The sequence below is a fragment of the Octodon degus genome, unplaced genomic scaffold (assembly GCF_000260255.1).
Source record: "Octodon degus isolate 3935 unplaced genomic scaffold, OctDeg1.0 scaffold00045, whole genome shotgun sequence".
NCBI lineage: Eukaryota > Metazoa > Chordata > Mammalia > Rodentia > Octodontidae > Octodon > Octodon degus.
The window spans coordinates 8,384,196-8,408,759 of record NW_004524621.1 but is presented as its reverse complement, the minus strand read 5'-3'; the positions used below and the strand labels follow the sequence as shown (position 1 = coordinate 8,408,759).

Genomic DNA, 24,564 nt, shown 5'->3' with positions numbered 1-24,564 from the left:
ACGTCAGCATCACAGGCCTTTCAATATCCAATTGACTCACATCCAGCAATTCTGTATAATAGGTCAAATCACTGTTTCCTGGGGGTTTAATTTGCAGCAAATTCCTCTTATAGGCTCACTAGGAAGTTCCTGCTGTTTAAAATGGAACATACTGGGGCGCTTTGTGGAGACTTCCTTATGTGGTGGACAACCTGAAATGGTTGTTTTGAAAAGTATCCAAGTTGAAATGACTGCTTCTATAGCTGTGGGCAGCAGGTGAGCACTGCAGGGCAGACTCCAGAGGAAGCTGCCAGGCCACTTGCCCAGAGGTTTGCCTGAGTGTCTCAGCTTTCAGGAGGATCTGAACTCCACCTTTTCTCTCACACCCAAGTGGAGCTTTCTAGGTTCTTGCATGGATCACAGCACTGGAGCTTAGGCCAAAGCCTCATCAGAAGGGAGAAGTAGCACATAGAGCAGCTGGTCTTGCAGCCTGCCCAGTCCTCTGATGGAAGAGGGTCTTGAACTCAGGTCCCAGGCCTGCCCATATGCAGAATCTTGTGACCAAGTGCACACATGCCCAGCCTGCATGGGCCTGTCTAACTCTAAGGACAATACTTAAAGCAGAAGGGATTTTTTTTTTTTGGTCTTGTTTTTTGTTATTGTTCTTATAGTACTGAGTATTAAATTCAGGACAGTTTGCTGCTAAGCTATATCCCAAGCCTTTTTTATATTGTTATTTTGAGACAGGGTCTTGCTCCGTTGCCCAGGCTGGGCTCAAATTTGCAGTTCTGCATGAGCTTCCCCAGTAACTGGGATTATAGGCAGCTCTTGAAAAATAACTGGTAAACCAGCTAATGTTTGGATAGGAGTCCACAGCCTTTATCTCTGGGACTCTAGCTGGCTCCTTACCCCTTAAATGCTGGACAGATTCAGAATGACAAACCTCAGAGTTTCCACTGATGTGCCTGCCCTGGGCCATGCTCAGCCTGCTCTCCACCCATCAGCAAATGACTTTTTTCAGTTCCTCTTTTCAACACCCAAAGACTGGGCAGGCCAGGCTTAGATCTCACCTCCTGAGTGCTGTCCTTACCCACCCTGGTGGTGAATTCTGGCCCTTCTGCTCCTCAGTAGTACCGATTATCTGTTCCATTCACATGTCAATCAATCACCTAGGCTTTAAGGCATTTCTAGCCCTGCCTTCAACTGCCATGTGACTCTGTGTATGTAACTTCTTAACCCTAGTTTTCTGACTTGACCTAGGCTTTTGAGAGCAGAGGTTCTGTGTAATGAATCTGTCACACAGTGCCCACACCTGGTATCACCAGAATTCTTTTTTTTTTTTTTTTCTTTTTCTTTTTTCTGTATTGGAAATCAAACTCAAGACCTTGTGCTTGCCAGGCAGGCACTTGTGCCACTGAGCTATATTCCCAGCCCCTCACGAGGATTCTAAAGAGCTCGATAATTTGATGTGGTGGGGGGAGCAAGTGGTGTGATGGGATCATGTGGTGTGATGGTGGCAAGTGAGTGGAAGGTAGTTTAAGGTTCAATAATTCCAGACAGTCCTCTGGATAAAGCTCAGACTCTTTAGGACTGGGCAGGAAACTCACCACGAACTGGTCAGCAGACATCTTGGTAGTCACATGTCCTTACATGTTCCTGCAAACCTATGATGCTGCAGCTGCACTGGACATTCAAGGTTGCTCTTTCTTTTTCTTCGGTTAATTTTGTTGTTCTTGGTTTGAGACAGGGTTTTGCTGTGTAGCCTAGACGGACTCCAGCTTGTGGTAATCCTCCTACCTCAATCTTCTGAGTGCTGGGATTATAGGTGTGTGGCACCTCAGGGCTGTTCTTTCTAACTGCAAAGCCATCCCTTTCCTCTTTCTCACTAAGTGCCCACTGCTGTGTGCTTCTCAGGACCTAGCTCAGGCGCCAGCTTAGCACCTATGAAACCTGTAAGCATCCAGAATCACCATGCCCAGAAGCACCATCCCAAGGTCCGTTCCTCTCAGACCTGCTTATCTCTCAAGATTTCAGCCCGGCTTCAACTCTCCTGAAGCCTTTCTTGCCCCCTCTTCCCTCAGAACCTCAGCAATAGTGACAATATTGTAGGAGCTCCCATCCTCTGAAGTTAGGTCCAGGACACTTCATTGACCTACCTGAGTGTATCTCTGCCTCCTGTGGCTGAGGTCTCATTTATGCCATGCTTCTAGGCTGCTCACAGAGGCTGGCACAGAAGGTGCAAAACAAGCACTGAGTAGACAGAGCTGTCCCAAAGTGCTGCCACACCACCTCCAATCACCTCATCTTTATGGCTGACCCTGAGCTGTCCATTCTTTAATTAATTTATTTTTTTAACTCAGGTGTCTAGTCTGACAAAGGGTACATGATGGATAGCAGATTCTCACTAGGGAAAGAGCAACTGGGAGGGCTTGGGGCCTAAGGTCCCAGAGTAGTCCCCATGAGGGACAGCTCTGGAACGGTGGAATGACGTGCCATGCTTGGTCCTCACTCAGTGCAGCTGAGCAAGCAGACTTATGTGAGAGGCCACTCCAGCATTCTGCCATAGCATAGCTGCTTTCCCTGGTAAAGTAACACCCACTCACCCAGCAGTTGATAAGAAGGGGGCTTTTTTGTATTTGGGAGACCATGTCCTGGAGCCTGGTAGAAATCTGTACAGGTATTGCTGGGGCACAACAAGGTTTTATAGTATTCCTGTCACTCTGGGCTCTCAGAATTGTGACTCCTAAACACCAGTGATCAGCAGCAGCAAGCAGCAAGAGAAACCTTACACTGCAAAGGCCCCAGAACCCCACAAATGGACTTGCCAATTCTCATTTTCAAATCTAGGAGATGCATGCTCTGACAGCCTCAAGGCCTATTTTAGTGTGCTCATTTTCCAGGAACAAACAGGAGATCATGCAGTCCAACTGGTTATTACATTTGTAGCCATTAAACTGACTTCAAAGGCGAGGCTTAGATGGGAACAGAGGAAAGGCCCAGTTTCATCCTGTTTCAACCACTGCCAGACCCTGAGCTGGGGGATTTGAGGAACGGACTGTGAGTCACTTGGGCCCTGCTTGTGCTTCTTGGAGCCAGGCAATGCACAAGGGGTAGGCAGAGAGGTGTGGCCCAAGGAAGGCCTGGGAAGTCTGGGCATGGATCTATAGGACAAACTGAAGGACTCCCAGCAGAACAGTAACACGATCCGCATGATTAGGGCAGGCCTGGGAAATTAATCAGGGGACAGCAAGGAGGAGGAAGCTCTGGGTAGGGGAGGAGTCCCTGTCTGCTCCCAGTCCCTTGTTCCCATTTTACTGCTCCCCTGTTGGCTGAGAGCTCTTCCCTGTAAGGGTAGAAAATAGTGTGGCTACACAGGATCTTGGATGGCTGACTTTCTCTATTCTGATGCTGCACATGCAGTCCTTTAAAGCACCTTTAAAAATTATTTTTTAAACTAAGCATGGTGAAATTAGGCACCATCTAGAAGCAGGATTCTGCAGAAAGGCCTCCCCAGGAGGTTGCTAGGACTTTTATTGGCCAAAAGGTTTCTAAGACACTGCATAGAAGCTGCTGACACCAAGTGTCATAAACTATGTGGAGAAGTGATGGTGGTTGAGAGCAAACAGAGGTGCTTCAAAGACAGCAACCAAACCTAAACAATGATAAGGAAGGCTTTTTTGGCTTTTGGGAAACCACGTCCTGGAGCCTGGTAGAAATCTATATATGCTGTAGGTCTTACTGCTACTATGGAGGCAGCTAGTGCTACCTCACTGAGTTGGGCTGAAGCCTTGATCTTAGAGATGGGAAACAGGGCAACACCTTGTCCAAGCAGCAGTCAGAAGAGTTGGGGTTAGCTCCTAGTCCTCCTCTGCTTAGGACTTCTCCTCTCTAATGACTCACTCAACCTGCAGCCCCGATCTGCTCCTACATTTACAAGGTCAGAACCAGCACTCTAGAAGGTGATTTCCACTGCTCTCCTAGCCCCAGGACAGGTCCTCAGGTCGTGCATGAATGTCACAAAGACAGCAAGAGATGCCCACAGGTAGAAAAGGGAAGGAGGAAGTCAGGAACAACAAATTTGCCAGCAGATCAGATGGGAGTTGCAAGCACTCCAACTTGAGTCTTTTGCTACAGCATGGTTACTCCAACCATGGGGCAGACCCTCCATAGTAAGTACTGCATAAGACTCACTTTGTCAGCTTATAAATATGCCCAATTTATGAACAATTTTCCCAGAACGGACTTTGTCCATAAGTCAGAGACTGTTTTCTCCCAGAACCACAGACCATGCACTACAATGCAGATTGCTGGGATACAGAGAGGGGTCTCTAAAGAATGGGCCCCAACCTGGGTTAAGTGGTGCATGCCTATAATCCCAGCACTCGGGAAGCTGAGGCAAGAAGACTGCCAGTTCAAGGGTGGACTGGTCTACATAGTGAGTTCAAGGCCAGCCTGGAGTAGAGTAAGATCCTGTCTTTAAAAAAAAAAAAAAAAAGAATAGGGACCCAGAATCTCCATTTTCAACAATGCCCTTGCACCTTGCCCTGGTGTCCCCACATAATTAGATATAAAATTGAAATATAACATATGTATGTGATAGTACAAATCTGATGATGTCTGCCTATACTTGTACAGAAATTGTGTACCTAAACCCATGCAAATTTTCCTATGAAGAATTTTATTGTTATCAAAAAAATAAAAATAAAAATAAAAGCAAAAAAATAAAAATAAAAAATAAAATTGACTCACAAGTCTTCACGGTAGCTTGCCCTTCACTCTGACCTATGGTGAAAGGTAGACACCTGGGTGGCCTCCAGGGAGCCTCTGCATCCCTGCACTGTGTCCGGTCACCTGCTGTGGGCCTACTTCCTGGCTGGGAGGCTGATGCTGCCTGCTAATATGTGCAGTCCTTCTGAGGACAGATGACTTGGCTGTGCTTCGTAGTCCTACGATGGCCGTGGAGCACCTGGCCCTCGAGCTTGGTGCTGACAGACTTTACTTGCCACACAGAGCCCCAGACTGCTACTCAGGGGTTGAGAGATCTCACAAAACAAACCACAAAAACTACCACACAAGTACAAAAGCCTGCCTTAGTCCTGGTGCACTGTGTGATGCCAGCAAGGTCCCTTATTCTCGGGAGCTTTCATCCCGTACTTCTCATACAGTGGGGATAGCTCCCCATGGCCCTGTCTACCTCCCTGAAATGCTGAAAAAAAAAAAAAAAAAAAAAAATCAAAGAAGCATGGATGTGCTCCACATATGAACACAAGAGTGGCTGTTACACGGCTGTCTTTGCTCTTCCTTTTCTATTTTAGCATCCCTAGAAGTCTTGTTCTTTTCTTTCTATTTCTTAGATCAAGTTAGTTCTGAGGTAAATGGGCATTTTTTTTCAGCAGCAGGCAAGAAAGCACTTGCATGTTTCCACAGAGCTCATCTCTTTCTCCTCAAAAGGACAGGAGTCCTTAAAAAAAAAAAAGACAGGAGTCCTTGGTAGGCGACTCTGAATGTTCCTTTCATAATTGTGAAACCTCAAGCATTCGTGTGTGTTTATGTTAGCGATTATGAAAGGAGATGGAGCCAGCCCTCTCAGAAGAGGAGGGGGTCACCCAGCCTATCTCCCTAGCAAAGCACCATTGTGTAATTAAAGATGGTAATTATAGCTCTGTATCTAGTGTTAAAGCCAGGGATCTTTCTCGAGGCACAATGTGCTTTTCCTTACTCTAGACATAAAAATATGCAGGCTCTTTGTGAGTTGAGGAGAGGTTGACAGTTCTGTCCTGCAGCCTGGTGGCCTCATGCAGCTGAGCTAGGCTGAACATTCTTTGGCTGAGGTCTCTACAGCCCTGCTTGTCAGCAGAGTGAGCCTGGTGGCCAGGACCACAGGGCCACAGGTAGCTCTGGGAGTAAGAAAGAGGTCATGTCCCCACAAAAGTTTGGATTCCCTTGATGGCCACGTGGGCTCTTTCCAAGTTCCCACCAATACTCAGCACACTGATGCCAACGCTCAGTGGTTTACTACTTATGTGATGAGTACACACTTTTTTTTTTTTTTTTTTTGAGTATACACATTTAAGAGGGCAGAGGAGATGAACAGGAAAGAAAAAGATCTCCCTGAATATGGGAGATCTGGGGACAGGAGTACTGACATGCAACCTTTCCCTACGGGACCTGCTTTATAGTACAAGCTCCTCCCAGCAGAAGAAAGGGCTTGCAGTAGAGAAAGACTAAAGTGACTCAGAAAAAGGAGACCCTAGCTTAGGCCCCCAGCTCTTCTGGTTTTCAGTTGCTTTGTGTTAAAAATGAGAATAGTGAGGACTGACTCCAGGGTTGTTCTGAGGACAAAATGAGATAATATCTAAGATGTTCTGTAATCAGTAAAAGTAAATGCACACAACACACAGAATGATGGCGATGATTCCCTACATGCAGCTGGAGGCCAAGGTCCTGGAAAAAATAAAGGCGAACTAATTTGATGCTACTAATGAGGAATCTCTACAAATCCACAGATTTCTTTAAACAAGTAAGTTTTTCTCATAGACCTTTAGCGACAATCCTCACTATTTTCATTTTTAACCTGAGCAATACAAAACCATCAGTCACTGCAGACAGAGGGTTTGGGTAGGGGTCCTAAAGGGGATAGCAGAAAAAAGCCCACCCTACCCAATGCCACGTCCAGGTAGCCAGGAAAACTCCAAGCGCGTCAGCCACAAACCAAGGCATGTACCAGGGAAGAAAGCACCTATCATTTACAGACAGTGGTTCCCCCAAACAAGGAGGCACTAGCTGCACGCAGGGGGTTGTCCTTGGCAAAATGTCATCATACCACATAAGGCGCCATGGAGTAGAGGCTAACACAGCTCCCCAGTGACCGTGTACAGGGAATCGACAAGCACCCCCTCCATCTCCTGGTGTTCTGTTTATTTGCCTTTAACACAGGAGGTGACTGGAGACTCCTATTCTAAATCAGTTCCAAAGTGTTCCTTCCAAGAGGTAGATTTAAGTTTTTTTAGAAGCATCTGACAGTTCAGATCAAAGTCAGCTAAAAATGGGCCATGGATCTTAACAGTAACACCAGCTCTCCATGACTCGTGGGTGTGATGCCAGGTGCCCTCGGGCAGAGTCAGAAGGACTTACCCATGCTTGGGAACCTAGTTCAGGACATGGTGCTGGACCCACAACTCTAGGTAGGAGCTGAGGAGGCAAACTACTCAGAACCCTGCCGTACCAGGACACAAATCCCTAGGCAGGCTAGGGAGGGTTTTTGGCAGCAAGCACAAGTGCTGAAAAAAAGGCATGATGAAGATTGTTTACTAGAAAGGTAAGAACTCAGGCCAGAGGGAGTGAGTCCATTAGTAGCTGACATGTTGGCTAGGGTGGCTTCATTGAGGGCCACGTGGCTGGGGATAGAAGGACAAGTACATACGTGCCAGTCTTCACATGGAGATTCAAGGTTAAGCAGATTGGTGGGCCATAGGCCAGTAGGCCTGACATACTGGCCAGATCACAGAACGAGTTGGCTGGGGACATTGAGACTACTTCCAGGACTAGTAAGGCCTTTATGCCTCTGGGGAAGAGTCCATTGATTGTTGATATGATGTTCCACTAAAGCCTCAAGTTCTGACCTGCAGTCATTCATCACCTGAGAGTTCCAGGAGGGATGTTAAACCTCTGGTACAAATGGTCTGAGGGTCAGGGCTCCAAGCCTGCTTTCCCCGTGATCCTACTCACTAGGATACAAGTGATAACAAGTATGGCGGTGTACACCTATCATGCTGGGGCATACTTGTCATATTGGCATTCTGGGAAACAGAGGCAGGTCTGCCCAACTTGGCATCAGTGAGAGGGTCTCACTAAGATAGGGGTCTCAAAATAAAAGATTTGGGGCTATAGCTCAGTGCTAAGACCTAGGGTTCAACTCACTGTACCATACACACAAAAAAGGAGGTGACACGTTAAGTACATGAACAGTAATGAAGGATTGGCAGGAATGACTAACAATGAAGCTCAGGCTTCCCTGGGTCAATCCCTCTTAGCACATTACTTGTTAGCTGCCATGGTCAGATTACAAGCTATGTAGTAGGAGGCAGAGAGAAGAGGTAGCATATTATGTATTTAGGCTCAGGCTGCCCATTTCAGAGAAGGACCAGCAGCAGAATGCCACAATGACACAGACAGCGTGGGCCAGTTAGAAGAGCAGAAAGGCAAGATTCTTAGGGAGAAGACCAAACCTGAGGTACCTGCCACTCCACTGCCTCTGAGGAGGGACTTAACATAAACACTGGACTTGCTGCTACACAGCATACCTCCCTCACACCACCAGGCAGACCCCCCGAGGGAAGGGGTCTAGAGGGAGTTCCAGTAGGTCATTATGACTCAGCTTTCTTGTCTGCAAAATGAAAACAATCACACTTGCTTCTTCCCAGAGCCGTAGGGGGATTCCTGGCTTAAGCTACAAAAGGTGTTATTTAAATCTAGATCTCTGCCATGTGTGGAAGTTTCCAGAAAGCCAGCTCAAGCCATACCATAATTAGTCAAATAACAGGGTGTGGGTAGTCACTGAACCTCCTTCTTCAGGCTTCAGTGGAGCCAGAATTGTAGCCTGTAGACCAGCCCCTTTTCTCAAACAAGGACTTGATTCTCTCAGGGTGACCCAGACCCTCTCTCTAACTGCTGGGGAGATATTCCACGAAAGCCTCAAGTTCTGACCTGGAGTCTTTCATCACCTGAGTTCCTGTTTGCTTACCTTCCTCTGCCCTTCCCCTTTACTCCAGCACTTGCTGCAAAGCACCAATGATTCTAATCTCAAGCCCCATAGGTGTCTGAAGTTGCTGGCTCTGCCCAGGAAGCTCATCTCCCCTATAGACAGGTCAGTCCCCAGGGGGTAATTAACCTCTACCTTCTTACTCTCCAAGGATCCCACCAGAGCATCAGCCTCATTTCCTCCTCTCTCTTGGGAACTGCACTCAGGTGGCTGGTGAGTTCCCCCAGCCCATCTGCCCATCCTCCCAGCAGCACCCCTGGAGCCACAGAACCAGTCCCCCTGCTGACTGGCTCCTCACTGCTGTACTCCATCCTCCACATCCAGGCAGTCACGTCCTCCTAAACAAATTCCTTGTTGGGTCATGCCTCTGCATTGCCTACCCATAAGAAGCTCCAGTGTGAAAAGGAGGATGACAGCTTCATCACCATCAACCTGAGTCCCTGAGGTAGTTCCCTCACTTTCTGCACCTGCACCTGCACCTGCAGGTCTCTTGGGCATTCTGAAACACAAGGCTGGGGCAGTAGTAGGAAGATTCCTGCTCCTTTCATCTACCTTGGCTAGAGTGCCCCTTTCTCTCTGCTGCTGGGGAAAGGTCAGGGACTCACACATGTGAGAATGGGTGGCATCAACACAGGGGACAGTCCATGGTGACCCTCAGTCTGCTCCTCCGTGAAGACCAAGAACAGCACAGATATGGTGAGCAGAGACTGCATGGAGACCAGCAAGGTCTTGCTGTGCAGTTCAGGATAGCCTTGAGCTCACTATTCCTGAAGGTCATGCCCTGTGACAAGTCTGTGCTCTGCTTTGGAAGAAAGCTCCAGTCACCTGGAGCCGTTGGGTCTGAGAATTGGGCTAGTGGGGATTCTAGCACAATTCACACAACACTAAATATCTTTTGGGGCCAGAGAAGTAATGAAGGTGGGTTACAGCCAGTCCTCAAAGCAGGGGCACTACCAGGCTTTCCCATGTAGTTGGTCAACCGTACAGACAACTGGTCAAAAGGCATCAAGGATCAATTTCCATCCCCTCCCACCCAGAGGCCAGAGGCTGTGCCTGCCCTGCCCCACCTCAACCCCCACAAGGCAAATAACTAAATTCAGATTTGGCAGACAAGGACCTCTTCAGCAGAGGATAGGAGGTCTCTGGGCTCCTGACGAGGGACCCAGCCCTCTACAGACCATGCCTACAGCCTTGGAGTGGATTAACCTGGTCATTCATTCAGCCAATATTTACTGGGCACCTACTTTGTGCCAGGCACTACTTCAGGTGCTACGGTTCCAGCAGGGTAAAAAAGATCGCTCCACCCTTCTTACAACTACATTTCAGGGACGAGACAGACCATAAACAAGATAAAATATGTGGTATGCTAAATAATGATGTCATAAGGAACAAGACTGAGTGACAAAAGGGGGGGGGAAAGTGGCCAGAGAGGCCTCGCTGGCAGGGCTCCCGCTCAAATGCCACCCTTCCTAGGCTGATGCCCGAGCTTCAGAAGTGCAGTCCATCCTTTTCTGCCTTCCCATTCCAGACTCTCCTTCCAGTGTCATTTTTCTTGGTCTGTTTTATTTCTTCTTTTTTGAAGCAGTCTCTTGCTAGGTAACCCAGAATGGCTTCAAACTTACATAAGCCTCCTGCCTCATCCTCCCAAGTATAAGGATTAGTCATGTGCTGCCAGGCCCGGGGTGTGTCTCTCTCTCTCTCTCTCTCTCTCTCTCTCTCTCTCTCTCTCTCTCTCTCTCTCACTGTGTGTATTGAGTGGTCAACTCTTTCCTAGAGGGTGGAGTGCCTCAGTGGCCCTTGCAGCAATACACCATCCATAAGTTACTGCTGTCCCTAGCCTATTCCAGCTTTACTGCTACTTTCCTGAAACTTTGGAACTCTGTCATCCTAGATCCCAGGTTCCTGATCCCAGGGCAGAAGGGCGCATGGTGCAAGAAAAGAGGAAATGACTCTCATTGCCCTCCCCTGTCACCATGGAAACCCAGCTTCCCACTCCCCTCCCCACCCTGCAGCTTTGGCAGGCATGTATTGCTGGGCAGGTACGCAGGTCCCACTGTTTCTCAAGACAGGAAAGTCATCGGGTGACTAATGCAAAATCTATTTACACTCGATTATCTCCTTCCTGTTCAGTAGGTAAGTCATTCTGGTAAATTACAGACCAGCAGGGAACTCTGCACTGCCCATGACAAAGCCTTCTGTCTGCCAGGCTGGAGAAGTCAAGGTCACATCACAACAAGGCCTAGGAGCCCCAGGTTAAAGTCAGGAGGCCCGCTCTGCAGCTGGCTCCTGTGAGGCGGTGGCTAGTATGCAGTTTCGTCTTGGCATCCTCCAGCCAGGGCAGTGCTGTGGTAACCAAGACAGTCATGACAGCATGGGGCAGGAAGAGGGGGAGAGGTAGCAAAGACAGAGGGATGAGAAAGGGCCGGCTGGCCCTTTCTTGCGGGGGAGTTGAACTATCTACAGGGCAGGGCCAGCTGGGTGTGTGGAAGTGGACCCTGGCACTATGGAGTAGGGACGTTTGCACCCCAGTTCCCAGGAGACCAGCACTGTTTTGACCAGGGCAGAGGAGACAGAGCACATAGAAATAGGGGAAAGCCTCTTTGGTACCCAGCTTAGACCCCTGTGACTGAGCACTGGATGATTTGCAGAGGATTTTGTCCAGAATTGGGTAGAAGCACAAGGCAGAGCCTACAGAGCTGCCAGTCCTGAAAGCACAGGGCCATGTGCATGCTGGGGGGCAGGGCAGCACTTCTGCACCAGGAGCCAGGATACAGAAGTCCTGTGGGGTGGGTGGGGCAGAGAACAGTCTTAGGAAGGGTGGCAGCCAGGGAAGTACAATGTGGGCGCATAGGCAGCTTACTCCAGAGCTTAAAAGTCACCCCACAATCGTTATTTCCCCTGGATCCTCATGACTCCCTGTGAAAAAAGCACAAGCTGATTTAACAGGCGAAGGAGCTAAAGCCCAGGAAGAGAAGCAACCTACGCACTGTCATACAGCAAGTCAGGGGCAGAACTCTGAACTGGAAAACAATTATCTCAACAAGTGTACTACCACAAGCAGAGGCCACCCACAGAATAACAAGACATGAAAGGACATCTGTTCTTGGCTGTGGACTGGCTTTATCAGGACAGTGTCCCCTCTCCCCCAGCACATAGGGTAAGAAGGGCAGAAAGCAACCATCAGCAAGGAAGACAACCATGTCACAGCAGCAGGGCTCCATGCGAAGTGACTTTCTCTTAATTTCCTCTTATTATGCTATAAAGTTGATTTAATAATAAAAACATGCTAAGGACTTTTTAATGTGTAATTGCTTACATATTAAAAATTATGTGAAAATGCTTTCAATTAATGCTTAAGTGACTCATCTTGTGCGATGACACTTTGAATAATTCTATAGAGGATGCTGAAGGAAGGGTTAGTCACACCTAAGAAGGGGCCTCAGCAACTCTAGACTGCCCAGTTACTTTCTCAGCCCCTCCATGGGATGGCTGTGTGTTTCAGCTTACTTCACCTTCTCCAAACTCAGTGTTCTCCAAAATGGGGGCAGGAAAGCACCTGCATCTCACAGGTTCATCATGAGGATTAAGTGAGACAGCCCTTGAAGCACTGCCTCACAGGCAGGGAACCACAAAAGCCAACAACCAGCATTTACACTGCCATCTCTGAGATGTCCTTGGGCCCACAGCCTAGAGACAAGGCTCTCCATGCTTTGGGCTGACACAGGCTTGGTGACACCCATAGATCTCTATATGTTCTTGCCCCAGGTCCTTAGTGCGTTATGAAATACTAAACCTCTTATCTATTGTCTTTCCTCTGAGCAAGAAGGATGAAGCACCTCCAGCCTTTGCTCAGGCATCTCCAACACCTCCATCTCCAGCTCTCACTACCACCACAACCACCCCACCCAGATTACTAAAACTGGAAGCTGCAAGCCCTCGTGGTCCCTAGAGATCCACCTGCTCATCTCAGTGGCCTAGCACGGAGCACACTGGGCCATGCCCCTGCTTCCAGGATGTTCCTGGAGGGCACTGATGGTGTCTGTTCAGGCTCTTGGTCCATATCCAACACAGCCTGGCTTAGAGCCCCTGTTAAGGCAAACTCCACTTCAGTGGACCTGAGGTTCACCTGATCCAACATCATGCTGCAATGGCTAGGACGCAAACAGGTGAGTGGGGGACCCCATGGAGACTGGCAAGAATATGAAGGACCAAGCAGACCCTCTGCTCCCATAATCACAACCTCAGCATGTGCGCAAAGCTAGTCTTCTATTTAGGAGACTCATACCAGAATCGTGTGCCCTGTTTATGATAATTGCAGAAGCCAAGCAGCCTAACGCCCCAGGCACCCATCATACTATACTGGCAGGATTCCATGTCATCTGGGGACACCGAGTCCGAGAGAGAGACTCAAGGAAATGGAAAAAAATGAGCTGTGAGGTAGCCTGATCCACAGGCTCAACAGGGGGTGTGGCCTGGGGACAACAAATACATGACACTGGCACAGGAAGGAAACCCAGGAATGCTCTGATTCTTTTGCTTTAATTTAAGCATGAGGAAATTGAGGCCTACATAGGTACAGAAGAGGCCAAGCCCAGAATTTGAGAGGTGAGCCAAGCAAGATGGAGAGGAAACAGGACTAAACTATCTGTACAACTGAGAAAGCACCAGCCCCATTCAGATTCTCTTCCAGTTAGAGTTGGTCTCCAGTGCTTGCTCCTTTGGTAGGGTGGGTCCCTCAATGACCCATGACAATCATCAGGTGTCCAAAGTAGGTCACAGTGAATCCTGACATTCCAGCGCTCAAAGTTAATATAGATTCCAGGTCACTTATAGCAACCTCCTATCAGAGACTTAACTGCCAGCCATGTCATCTCTGTGCTAGCTGGCTAAGAAATCCCCTCTCAGAATGGGTAATTCACTGCTTCATATGACAGCTTTATATTTAATCAATGGACTAAAAAATTATCCCAAAAAATTATGATTTTTCTCTGAGCTTCAGTCTCTCTCTCTCTCTCTCTCTCTCTCTCTCTCTCTCTCTCTCTCTCTCTTTGTTTATTTGGTGGAACCAGGGATTCAACTCAGACCCTTGTACTTGCCAGGGAAGCGCTTATTCTACTGAGCCATCTCCCCAGACCCCTGAGCTTCAGTTTCTTCACCGTCAAAAAGAATGCTTTAATCTAGTCTTTAGCTTTCCAATTGGGTTCCACAGCACCAGAAGGCTTTAAAGAAACCTCAGGAACTTCTGTTGGGGCAACAGGAAATGGGGTAAAGGCAAGGCCCACATAGTCCATGAGCCATTGGGCTCTGAGGCTCATGACCAACTGAACACCCATCCTAGAGCCACAACAGAATTCCTGTGGGTGACATAGTCCCTGCAGAAGGTAAGCCGAGGCAGACAGAGAAAAGGCAAGGGAGGAGTCTCTGAGAAAACTGGCAACCCCTCCCCCCTCCATTTCAGCCACAGCCTGGAGGATAGGCCCAGTTCATGTTCCCATACCTTATCAGATAATCCAGGCCCAAATCTGACAGTGCTGGGGAGTCTGCAAACCTAACTGCAGTGTACTGGGGCCGGACAAGTGCTGTGTGGTCATTTAAATAGCAAGTCAGCCCCACAACTAACTACGGGGGTTGCTTTCAGATAATTACCTAACTTCTCTGTGCTTCAGTTTCTCTGTTGGTAAAAAGGGGCATCTATACTAGAAAGGATATAGGATGGTAAGGAACTAGGCAGCTGCCTCTAATGTCTTTGTTATTATCACTGACCCACCACTCCACACACAGGGAAAACCCGAGACCCAGAATACACTCCGTGACGGTCACACAACACTAGCAATCTAAAGCAGCAGGATGTACTATTGGCTGCTTGCTATGGGGCTCCTCCTGCGCAGGCAGAAACTGAGTTCCATGGGTTACTTGAGTGGCAAGTGGCAATCCCAGATCTGCTTGACTCCAGCCTGGGCTCCTCATGTGGGCGTGACATCCAGGTGGAGAGGGACAGAAGATGTCACTCCGTTCGTAGAAGTCACATGCATGCATACATATAAAACATCAAATCATCTCCAAATGGATCACTCCGAAAGGTTAAATTTAACCTTTTCTGTGCCACCCCAGCTCTGAAGTTGTCCCCAGAGCCAACCTCCTATGTCTTTTGCCCATCCTCCCTACTCATGCACTTCAGTCCACTGGGCCAGTAGCTCCTTCCTGAAGCACTCATGCTAACAGCTTGCCCTGCCCTTATCCACCCCACCATCAATCACAGCAGTGACAGTAAGCACAAAGGAGGCCAAGTCACAGGGAGCTGCAGAAAGATGACCATAAGTAGAAAACCCTCCTTCTAATCATCTACACTCTTGTTTATTTGTTTATTTGTTTTAGCGAAACCAGGGATTGAAGTCAGGTCCTTGCACTGAGCTATCTCCCTGGCCCCCCATCTACACTCTTAAAAACAGAAAATGTGGTAAACTGAGTCACAGTCCCCAAATAGGGAGCAAACATGTAAAGCTGTATCAGAGCTCTCTTCAGAGGAGGGTGTACAAACTGGTAAGTCCAGCAGACTGCACCATCTACCTCCACCTGTGGGGCATAGCCAATAGATGATTGTATTTTACTCACTTGTAGAACTGGACATCTCCTCTACAGGGACATTTCCAGGGCCAGTGAGCATGTGTGCCAAAGTGCCCAGCAGGAAGCCTAGTACCAGCCTGGGCTCCAGCCTTGGGTCCTTCCTCCTGTCATTTATTTGCCTCTGAGATGCTTAGCATCCAGCACAAAATTCTACTTTCCTCTGAATCCTACCCCAAAGTCTTCCCTGCAAAACACAGCCACACTTGACATTCTGCCACTAACTCACTGTGCATCCCTGGGCAAGTCTCTTCTCCCTGGACTTAGACTGCCCATTTGTAGAATGAGGCAGTTGAGTTCAGATGACACTGAGGAGCCCTTGCTACGCTGACATTCTCATTGTACCACTGTCCCAAGGTTGGTAACTGTAACTCTTTTAAACCCTGGCCAAAGCCTGATGAATTTGAGACTGGTTGGAATGCAGGGAGGGGCAGGGCCTCAGTTCCCTCCCACTGTCAGCCTAAGAGCTAGAGTAGCTGCCAACCTCAGGGCCCTGTAGAGCCTGGGCACACCTGTGTGGCCAAGATTCCACCTCTAGGCTGTTCTGCTGAGGGATTAGAAGATAGGAGTGAGTGCGAGGTTGGGCCCCTAGAGTTTGGCCTAAGTCCTTCTGATCAAGCCCTCCGTGTCTTGCTCTTTGCCAAGTGTCTAACAGCTCTGAAGGCCATGGGACTGCGTTCCATGAACAGGAGGGGCAGAAGGCAGAGACCTAGAGAAAGGTACTGGACTTGCATCTGAAGCAACAGTGGCTTCCACAGCCCTAGGAACTAATGTTCAGCAAGGGGCCCAGCATATACTAGGCACTCACCACCTGTAACTCTCTTTCCCTTAAACCCTAATTCATTCAAGAGGAAGTATACAAAGATACCAACGTCAAATAAACAGTAAGAAGTCCACAGAAAGGCATCTATAGCCAGAATTTCCAACCACCCACTATACTATTTCAATAGGCTCAAAAGCTGTAGAAGTTTTAAGACCATTCCTAGTCACTTTCATACGCTGTGGCGCTCGTGTGGCTTGTACTCCCTCCTGAGTGGGTCAGGGCAACTCCCACAGCTCCTGAGCTAGGAGGACCATGAGGGAGCGTCTGGGCCTGTGACCTTCCCACTTCCATGCCAAAGCTCTGCCCAAGATAGCTGATAACTGTGTGCTCCTTAAAGACACCCAAGCCATTTCCCTGCAGGTGGCTGACATCTGGCCACAGCTTCAGGGTCCCACACAATTGCTCTGACAAAGTTCTGTCAGCCAAGCCCAACAGAAAACAGCCAAAAGAGAAAGTATGCTTCCTATACAGCTGCGCTCCTCCAGAGTTTCCAAGCTGTGGCCAACAAAGATTTCTGGGTACATGGCATGTCTCTTTCCCTTTCTATTAATTTGGGAATACATTTGGGTATTCCCTTTTCTACTACTCAATGAAAACAGGTGACTCAACCTGAGTTCCCCTTTTACCTTGGCTTCTAGGAAGCTCCAAGTAAAGTTTTTATTTTATTTTGGTGTTTGAAACAGAATCTCACTATGTAGTCCAGGCTGGTCAATCCTCCTGCCTCAGCCTCCTGAGCCACCATTCCTGACTTCAAGGTCAAATTTTATGTCTTTTATGTTGTATTCTCAGTCAGAAACTTCTCTAGAACATTCCCCTTTCCATTTAGTTTTTGGTCCCTATCTATGGTTAAATGTCCACAGTACCCTTATACCTGTACTCTGCCAAGTTTTCCTGATACAGGTAAAACGTATGGTGGTAACTGTGGGGAAGTCTTAACATAGCACTGCTGCTGCTCAACAACTACCTCCTTTGAAAGCCCACGCCTGCCTGAGGCCCTGCTCCTTCACCACCTCACCACTGACTTAGAAGCCCCTAGTGCTACGCTTAAATGTCTTGTCCCCATGAAACTCCTGCTGGTTTGAGTTCTCATGTAGCAGTGGTCCAGGGCAGGACTTAGCAGACATGTTTGGGTCCTGGCGTGGTACTCTCATGAAGACTTTTGTGGGACCTCTGGCTCTGTAAGGCTGGATTAGTGACCACAGAGTGTACTGTTATAAAGCAAGGCCATCTTTCTGCATGTGTCAGCTTGCCCTTCTGCTTTTTTCCCCCTCTTGCTGTGTTAAGATACAACCTAAGCCCTGGCCAGATATACTAGCTCATCTTGAATGCCTCAGCCTTTAGAACCCTAAACTATATAAACTCCTTCTCTATAAACTTCTCAGTCTCAAGCAATCTGTTACAGCAGCAAAATGAACCACAACACTGTGCCAGCTGTCCACTCACCTGTCATGATCCTCTGGGCCTCATAGGGCTCCATGTAGCCTGCACTCTCTCCCTTCCCTGCTTTGCTCTTGAGGTCATTCTTGGCATCAAAGGGATCCGAGTAGTCATCAGCTATGGTCACCTGCAGGGAGCAAGAGGATGGATGTGAGGCCATCTTTGGGTTTTTTTGTTTCTCTTCTGGTCACAGCCAGGCTTTGTTCTATTAAACACCAATTGTGCCTCAGCTGGAGGAACAGGGTGGGAAGGGAAGGAGGGGAGAGGAGACAGGAAGAAGAGCTGCCCCCCTCCCCCGGGTCAGGAGTGGAACCCACACCAGCAGTGCTCTGACAGGAGGGCCCCTGCATCTGTGCACACGGCCAGGTTGGCTCCATGCACAGTGTGGTGAGGCCAGGGCAGCATCTGGGCCCACAGCGCAGAAGTACAATAGTGGAGGGTGCACTCCACGGGTGTGAGTGTGAGTTTAGTGGGATAGAAACAGAGGAAATGCTAGAAACAAGAATGTGCAAGTCCAGGCGTGGTGACCCACATGCCTGTAATCCCAGCACTTAGCAGGCTTAGGCAGGACGACTGCTATGAGTTTGAGGCCAGTCTGGGCTACAAAGTGAGTTCAAGGCCAGCCTGCATTACATTGTGAGACTCCATCTCAAAAATAAATAAATAATAAAATAAAATAAAATAAAAACGAATGCACCGGGCCTGGAAATGTTGATGTGCCCCTGGTGCTGGCTGAGGCACACAGGAGCTTGTCCAGAGATGATTGCGTTCAGCATTTCATTTTCCCCATATCTGGAACATAGCCAAGCCTTGGGTCACTAGACAACAATTTGGTGAGATCAACACACTATAAAGATGACTATGGCCCCAGACAGGCCAAGTGAAAACAGAAGCAGCTCAGGCGTTGATGGATGGATGCCAGGGCAGAAAAGGCCTTGAAGCAAAAGACCCGAAAGAAGACTCTTTTCTCAACACCCATGTACTAGGTCCAGAGGAGAGCCAGACCTTCCTGGGGTCCTCACAGGAAGGGCAGCCGGAGCCTAGTCCAACTCTCTCCAAGAGAAGTTTGACTAGGGACAGAGGAAGATAAGTCACCTGGGCGGGTTGGAGGGGGAGGGGACTCTAAATAAATTCTATGTTTTGCCAGAGCCTTTGAGGGAACACAGACACTTTCCTCCAATTTCTGATTCCCCAACTGTGATCAGGGCACATTCATCAAAAGCAAAGGACAGGAACACATCCAACCATGCCCCTGCCATGTACCAGCTCACCCCAGGCTCTCAGAATGACTGCCCCTTTGCCCTCTTTGATCAGGCATCTAACAAAGGGGAAGCACTAAGCCTCTCTACCTTTCGGCCAGGGCCACCCAGCTCCTCTCCTGGGAAGGGGGGTGGGTTAGCATTTCCCTCCACTCTAGGGGTTGTATGAATTGTTATTTAAATTGTGGGCTTAATTAGAAACCACAGGAGCCTCCCTCTCTCCCAGCTCCTGGAATGTAAGGCATTTGTGAGGCCTGTAAGCCCTGTGGAAGGGAAAATCTCCCTTTGTTTGGCTGAAGAACGGCTGCTGTAGGCAGCAGCCCTGGCAGGGGGCACAAATGACGGCCAGCAGGCTGGAATGTGATGTCCGCTGAGGGACAGCAGGCTGCAGCTCCGTCCTGGTACATTGCTGGGATGACAGGAAGTGCGGCACCCAGAGGCCCCAGCACCTCAAACAGAAAAATGCTCACTGGGGAAGACCCGAGCTTGGAGCACCCAGCATGGGATCATCAGTGGCGACTTTTTCCTCCCACAAGGCTGTTGGACAGGCTCTGGGTCCCAGCGGGTGCTTCCAGAGGCTGACATTATAATCGCAGCCTTCCTCAAGATTCAAGGAGCTCAAATGACACTAAGACCAGGAAAGGAGGCGGTGGGAGAGCCTGGCCTGGTGGTATCTTTCATTTGATATTTCTACTCTACCATTTGCAGAACACAGTAGGGAAAAAATTATACATGTGGAGCACCACCAAACAGAATGGTTGAGATCAGGGTCCAGATTTTGAAATCAAGGGACCAGACATCCAAATGAAGAAAATCATATAGCTGAGGATATTGATGACATCTGGTCTTAAAGTCTCTTGACCCAAACCACCTCGTGGTTTTCAACATGAGCATCCTCTATGTAGTCTGCAATAAGTCAGAGAAGAAGTATTTCCCAAGAAAACAAAAATGATATTGGGACATTTGCTGGGGAACAAGGGGCAGAGGATGCAGTCACCATAGTAACCTAGAAATCGGCATTCTGGCTCCCTGTAGAAGTGTTTTGTAATTTGTAAACATGGAAGCTTGCAGGACATGAACCAAATCTTTGTTTGCCCTGGGCAGGAGCTTTGAGAGGCCTGTGATTTAGCAGGTGCTATCTATATTTTCTAATTAAAATGAGGTCTGAGCTGTCGGAGGCCTCCAGCTGCCTCCCCTGCTTACTTCTATTTCAATAAGAATTTACAAATCCTAAAACCAGGAAAAGCCCCTGGTCTCTGCTGACATATGGTTCCAGTTATACCTGCTGACAGTTGAAAATCCTTCCATTAAAAAAAAAAAAAAAAAGTTTAGAATTCTGTTCATTTAAGCAGCTAATTGGAAGGTTCCTAAAATGTATATTTAATCAATTTGCTTTTCAACTTCAAAGTGAGGCTGTTGGAGGAAAGGGACTTGGAGGTTTGAGCAACCTGTAACCTGGCAAACACTACTCTCAACTGTCCAAGCTTATGCAAAAATCGTGTCCTATTATGGGGTAAAAATTTAATCAGGTGTTATTAGAGTTAAGTAGGCAGGCAGCCACGGTATCCATGTACAGTGTCACAGTCCCCTGAGTGGGACAGTGTGGCCACTGTCCAGGCTGCCTGGGCTCAACATAAACCCAGGTGGCCAGTCAGGTTAGCTTGAAGGCTGCCTTGGAGTTTCCGCAGATGTGGGCCTGGAATCCCGTTGAGGTTGCTTTTACTTGGCCCCAGTTAGTGGCCAAGTCCTATAAATCTAACTCAACCAAAAGGTAGCCAGCCAGGACTTCTCTGCAAGCCAGGTCACCTGGGTACATAAGAAACTTTCCTTGGACTTTTACCTAGATTGCAAAGACCTATTCTTTGCCATAGGTGGACTGGATTCCCAGAGGATAGCTACTTGCAGCCACAGTGGGGAGAGGCAGGGCTGACTTGGTGGCATCTTCCTGTGAAGGATTCTAACTCCCAGGCAAGCAACTTTTCTTGTTTTCAAACAAAACTATCAACCCAGGCCAGCCCAATGTCCCCAAAGGTCTTTCATGGGCTCGTGAAGCAGTGAGGCTGGCGATCTTGGAGAGACCAACTCTAAGTTCCCCTTGTTTTAAACATGGCCTCCTATACCCAGAGGGACTGGGCCTTGTCACCATTGCCCAGCCAGCCCGCAGAACAGCCTCAGGGCCAACCTCCTGACTCCCACACTGGGGATCTAGACTGCCACGCCCACTGCCATAGCTCTCTGGGCTGACTGCAATGCCTTCTGTCTTGTACACAATTGTTGGGTGAAATCTGGTCCCTTCCAGCAGTATGAACCCTGGTTGTTTTCATGTGAGGGATTAGTTGTGTGATAGGAAGTAGCCTTCCTGTTCACCCCCAAAGGGAAGTGCTAAAGGAAGGTGGGTGTTGCCATTTGGCCAGGTTTCCATTTAGCCTGGTTAGAGTTTCAGTTGCTTTTGTGAGATACAGTAGCTGCCACTTGCATGGAGATCCGGGCGCTCCAAGGCTTGCAGTAGCCATATACTTGGGTAGAGCCACTTTGAAGGGTAACTTTTGGCAAATAGCATTAAAGCCCCCAAATGCATGTATTTTGACCTAGCAATTTTTTAGTATTTATCCCCAAGTATGCACAAAGATGCTCAGTGAATCAAGAAATAATGGAAAACTGAGACACCATCACTATATCCATCAATAGGGGAACTGCTTAATGAAGCATTCAGCTCCATTCTATGGAGTATTATGCAACAAGTTAAAAAATGTGCTAACCACATGTGTTGTTGGCATAGTTCTCCAGGATGCTACTTTGAATAGAAACAAAGTAATTATGGGGTGATAAATACAACACCACACCTACTTATGAAAAGTAAAACAAAAACCTATATCTATTAATTTGAACAAAATGTCTGGGGAGAAGCATACCTCAAACTATTTCCTCCTTCTGGGAGGAGAGAAGAACTGGAGTTGGGGGGGATTCAAAGGAGGCTTGTCAGTTCTGAAATGTCCAAAAAATATGCAGAGAAGGAGAATCCATTCATGTATTAAATGCAAAACTAAACATGTTGAAAAGCACTCCTCCTCCACAGGCTATTTTTGGTACAGCAGATAGACTATTCCTAAACTTGCCTGAAGAAGGGAATGGCCTGGAAAGCTTGTTAAGACAACAGATTCCTGGCCCCCATAATCTGTGTATTTAACTAGAAACCCAGGTGATTCTTATCACCTATTCTGTTCGAGAAACGGAAGGCTAGTGCCAACCCTTCCCCCAACTGTCTGAAGGCAAATATCCAGACATTACTCTGGAATTTCACTTTTCCCAGCTACTTCACAGACCTGCTCATTAAAGTCAAACAAGCTAAAAGTCAAGCAAGAAGTCTCCTTTACTTCAGCTCTCTGGCCTTCTCCCTGGGGCTCAATAGGGGTGAGAGTCGCCCAACACACCTTTAGCTTCTCCAGGATCTCTCTGGTATGGATGGAAGGACACAATTCTATGCAAATTCTGAAACTGGCTCTGGATTAAGTAACATGGTCTCTGCAGGCAGAGGGTAGAGAGGAGCACGGCATCAACAGGGATCCCAACAGAGATCTGGGGAACCATAACGCTCCAGCCATTTTGGACTATATCCACCTGACTCTCAGGAAACCCTCCAGGAAGGACTCCCAGCTCCTGAGAGGCAGTGGTAATGCAAGAGAAGCCACTGCAGAATGGCAGAGGAGGTCCCTACTAACAAGGCAACCTTAATCCTGTTAATAAAGAAGGGCCAGAAAGAATAGCTGTCACCTCCCTGGAACAACTGACCCACACTGTCCCCACCACTACCTACTATGAGCCACAGTCACCTCATGCATGGTACAATGCTGCCTATGGGAACTGGCCACCCTGGGAATCAGCCACAGGTTCTCTGGGCAGGGGGTAGCCATGCTGCTTTCTTCTTTCTGGGATTGAAGAGGTGGCAGATTGAAGAGGCTCCAGATTCTTGCCAAGCCCCTCACTTCTTTGTGCTTGAAAGAAAAAAAGTGTATACAAACACACCTGAGGACATCCTCAGTGGTCCCAGTCATACCATGTTCTTACTGACTCGTCACTAAGACTGCATTAGTTTCCCTAGCAGTTTTGAGACCATGGGTCTCTCTGGAAATCTGATCATGGAGGAGTTAGTGGGTCCATCATATATATCCACATCTACAAAGTTTTAGACATAGTACAGGCAGGTCATAATCCCCAGGTTCACTTAAAACCAAACTCCCTCACATTAGAGCCATTTTCACCCTATAAAACTCCCTTTGCCTTTATGAAGCAGCAGGTAGGTGTACAACCAAGAGGTGCTAACTGCACTGTAATTCATCATACACTGTTCACTTGACTAGGAACACAAAGTGGTATGGGACAGGACTGCCATTCAGCTGGGGATGATGGAAAACACTTGAAAATAATGATCTAGATTGAAGATAACATTATGCAAAGTGCTAACAATTGTTACTGCCCTACAATCTTGGTTTGAAATTTTGTACCATTATTTTCATTATTTTATCCCATTAAAATAAGTTTTTTCAAAAAATTAAAAATATTGTAAAAGAAAAAAAATAATAATGATCTAGAGCTCTTTATCTTGGCCTATCAGCTTGAAATCTAGGGGCTCGTATCCTCGTGCTCACTCTGGGGGTCAAGAAGCATCCTTGAAGATGAACAAATGATGTGACAGCTGCAGTCAAAAGGCTCCATGAATGTCCCCACTTGAGAGGTGGGCAGACTTAGAATCCAGTCTTCCTTTGGGACCCATGGTGACACAGGCCCTACATGGTGACATGATGCCTACAGGATGAAGGCTCCATGCCAACAGAGATATGGCATTAAACAAATAGAGACTTGGGGGTCTGGAGAGGGCCTCCAATAGCCAGGAGGCTGCTGGGGAAGAGGTAAGGAACAGATATTCTGTGCATATGCAGAGTTGTACAGAGGCAAGCTGGGCACCACAGGAAGGACCTCTGATAGCCAATGAAGGGACAAGGTACCTGGGAATAGGAACTCTTGCTACTTGGGCTGTCTAAGCAGAGGGTCTAGGAATCTTGCTTTGAGTGGCAAGTTGGCTAACTAGATACCTCACCTGCCCCCTCAAGTTTTCTCAGTGCTACTGGAGCATAGAGCTCAGCCTCGACATGGACATACGAAGAAGTCCAGCCTGGAGGACTGTCTATGTGGGTGGCAGAATCCTCACTGTAGCCAGGCAGGGCTACAGCAGCTGCAGGGGGCTGTGCAGATTACAGGGCACAGATACAGCTGAGCAGGGGATGGTCCTAATAAGCAGTGCTGCTACAATCACTCTGGATAATGCTGGGCACCCTGCTTTGTCTCTGAGCCTTGTCATTTCACCTGTGAGGGAGGCAAAGTAGTCTGCTTCTCATCTTCATGTGGATGTTGTGAGAAGCAAATAATGAGATGCTTCAGAGACATGCCAGTAGTCTACGGAGAACAGGCTGTATCCTGATTACAAAGCTGGGGCATCTTGCTGGGTGCCCAGGACCCACTAACAGCTATGCATAAGCACCTTAATTAAGGCAGGGACTCTGGCCATAAAAAGCTGGAAATCAAATGGGAAATGTAAGACAAAGATTTAAGAGGAAAAAAATTTATGACGTGGGCTGCAGAGCAAATCAAGCACATCCTTGCTAATTAAAAAAAAAAAAAAAAAAAAA

At 48.0% G+C, this 24,564-nt stretch overlaps 1 protein-coding gene across 1 annotated transcript in view; it reads right to left on the bottom strand.

Annotated features, from left to right (window-relative positions):
• Shb (SH2 domain containing adaptor protein B) overlaps positions 1 to 24,564 on the bottom strand; it is a 133,329-nt gene that overhangs the window by 61,458 nt on the left and 47,307 nt on the right. The window contains exon 2 of the mRNA XM_004631826.3: positions 17,628 to 17,748. Within this exon, the coding sequence (XP_004631883.2) occupies positions 17,628 to 17,748 (121 nt within the window). The remainder of the gene's footprint in view (positions 1 to 17,627; positions 17,749 to 24,564) is intronic.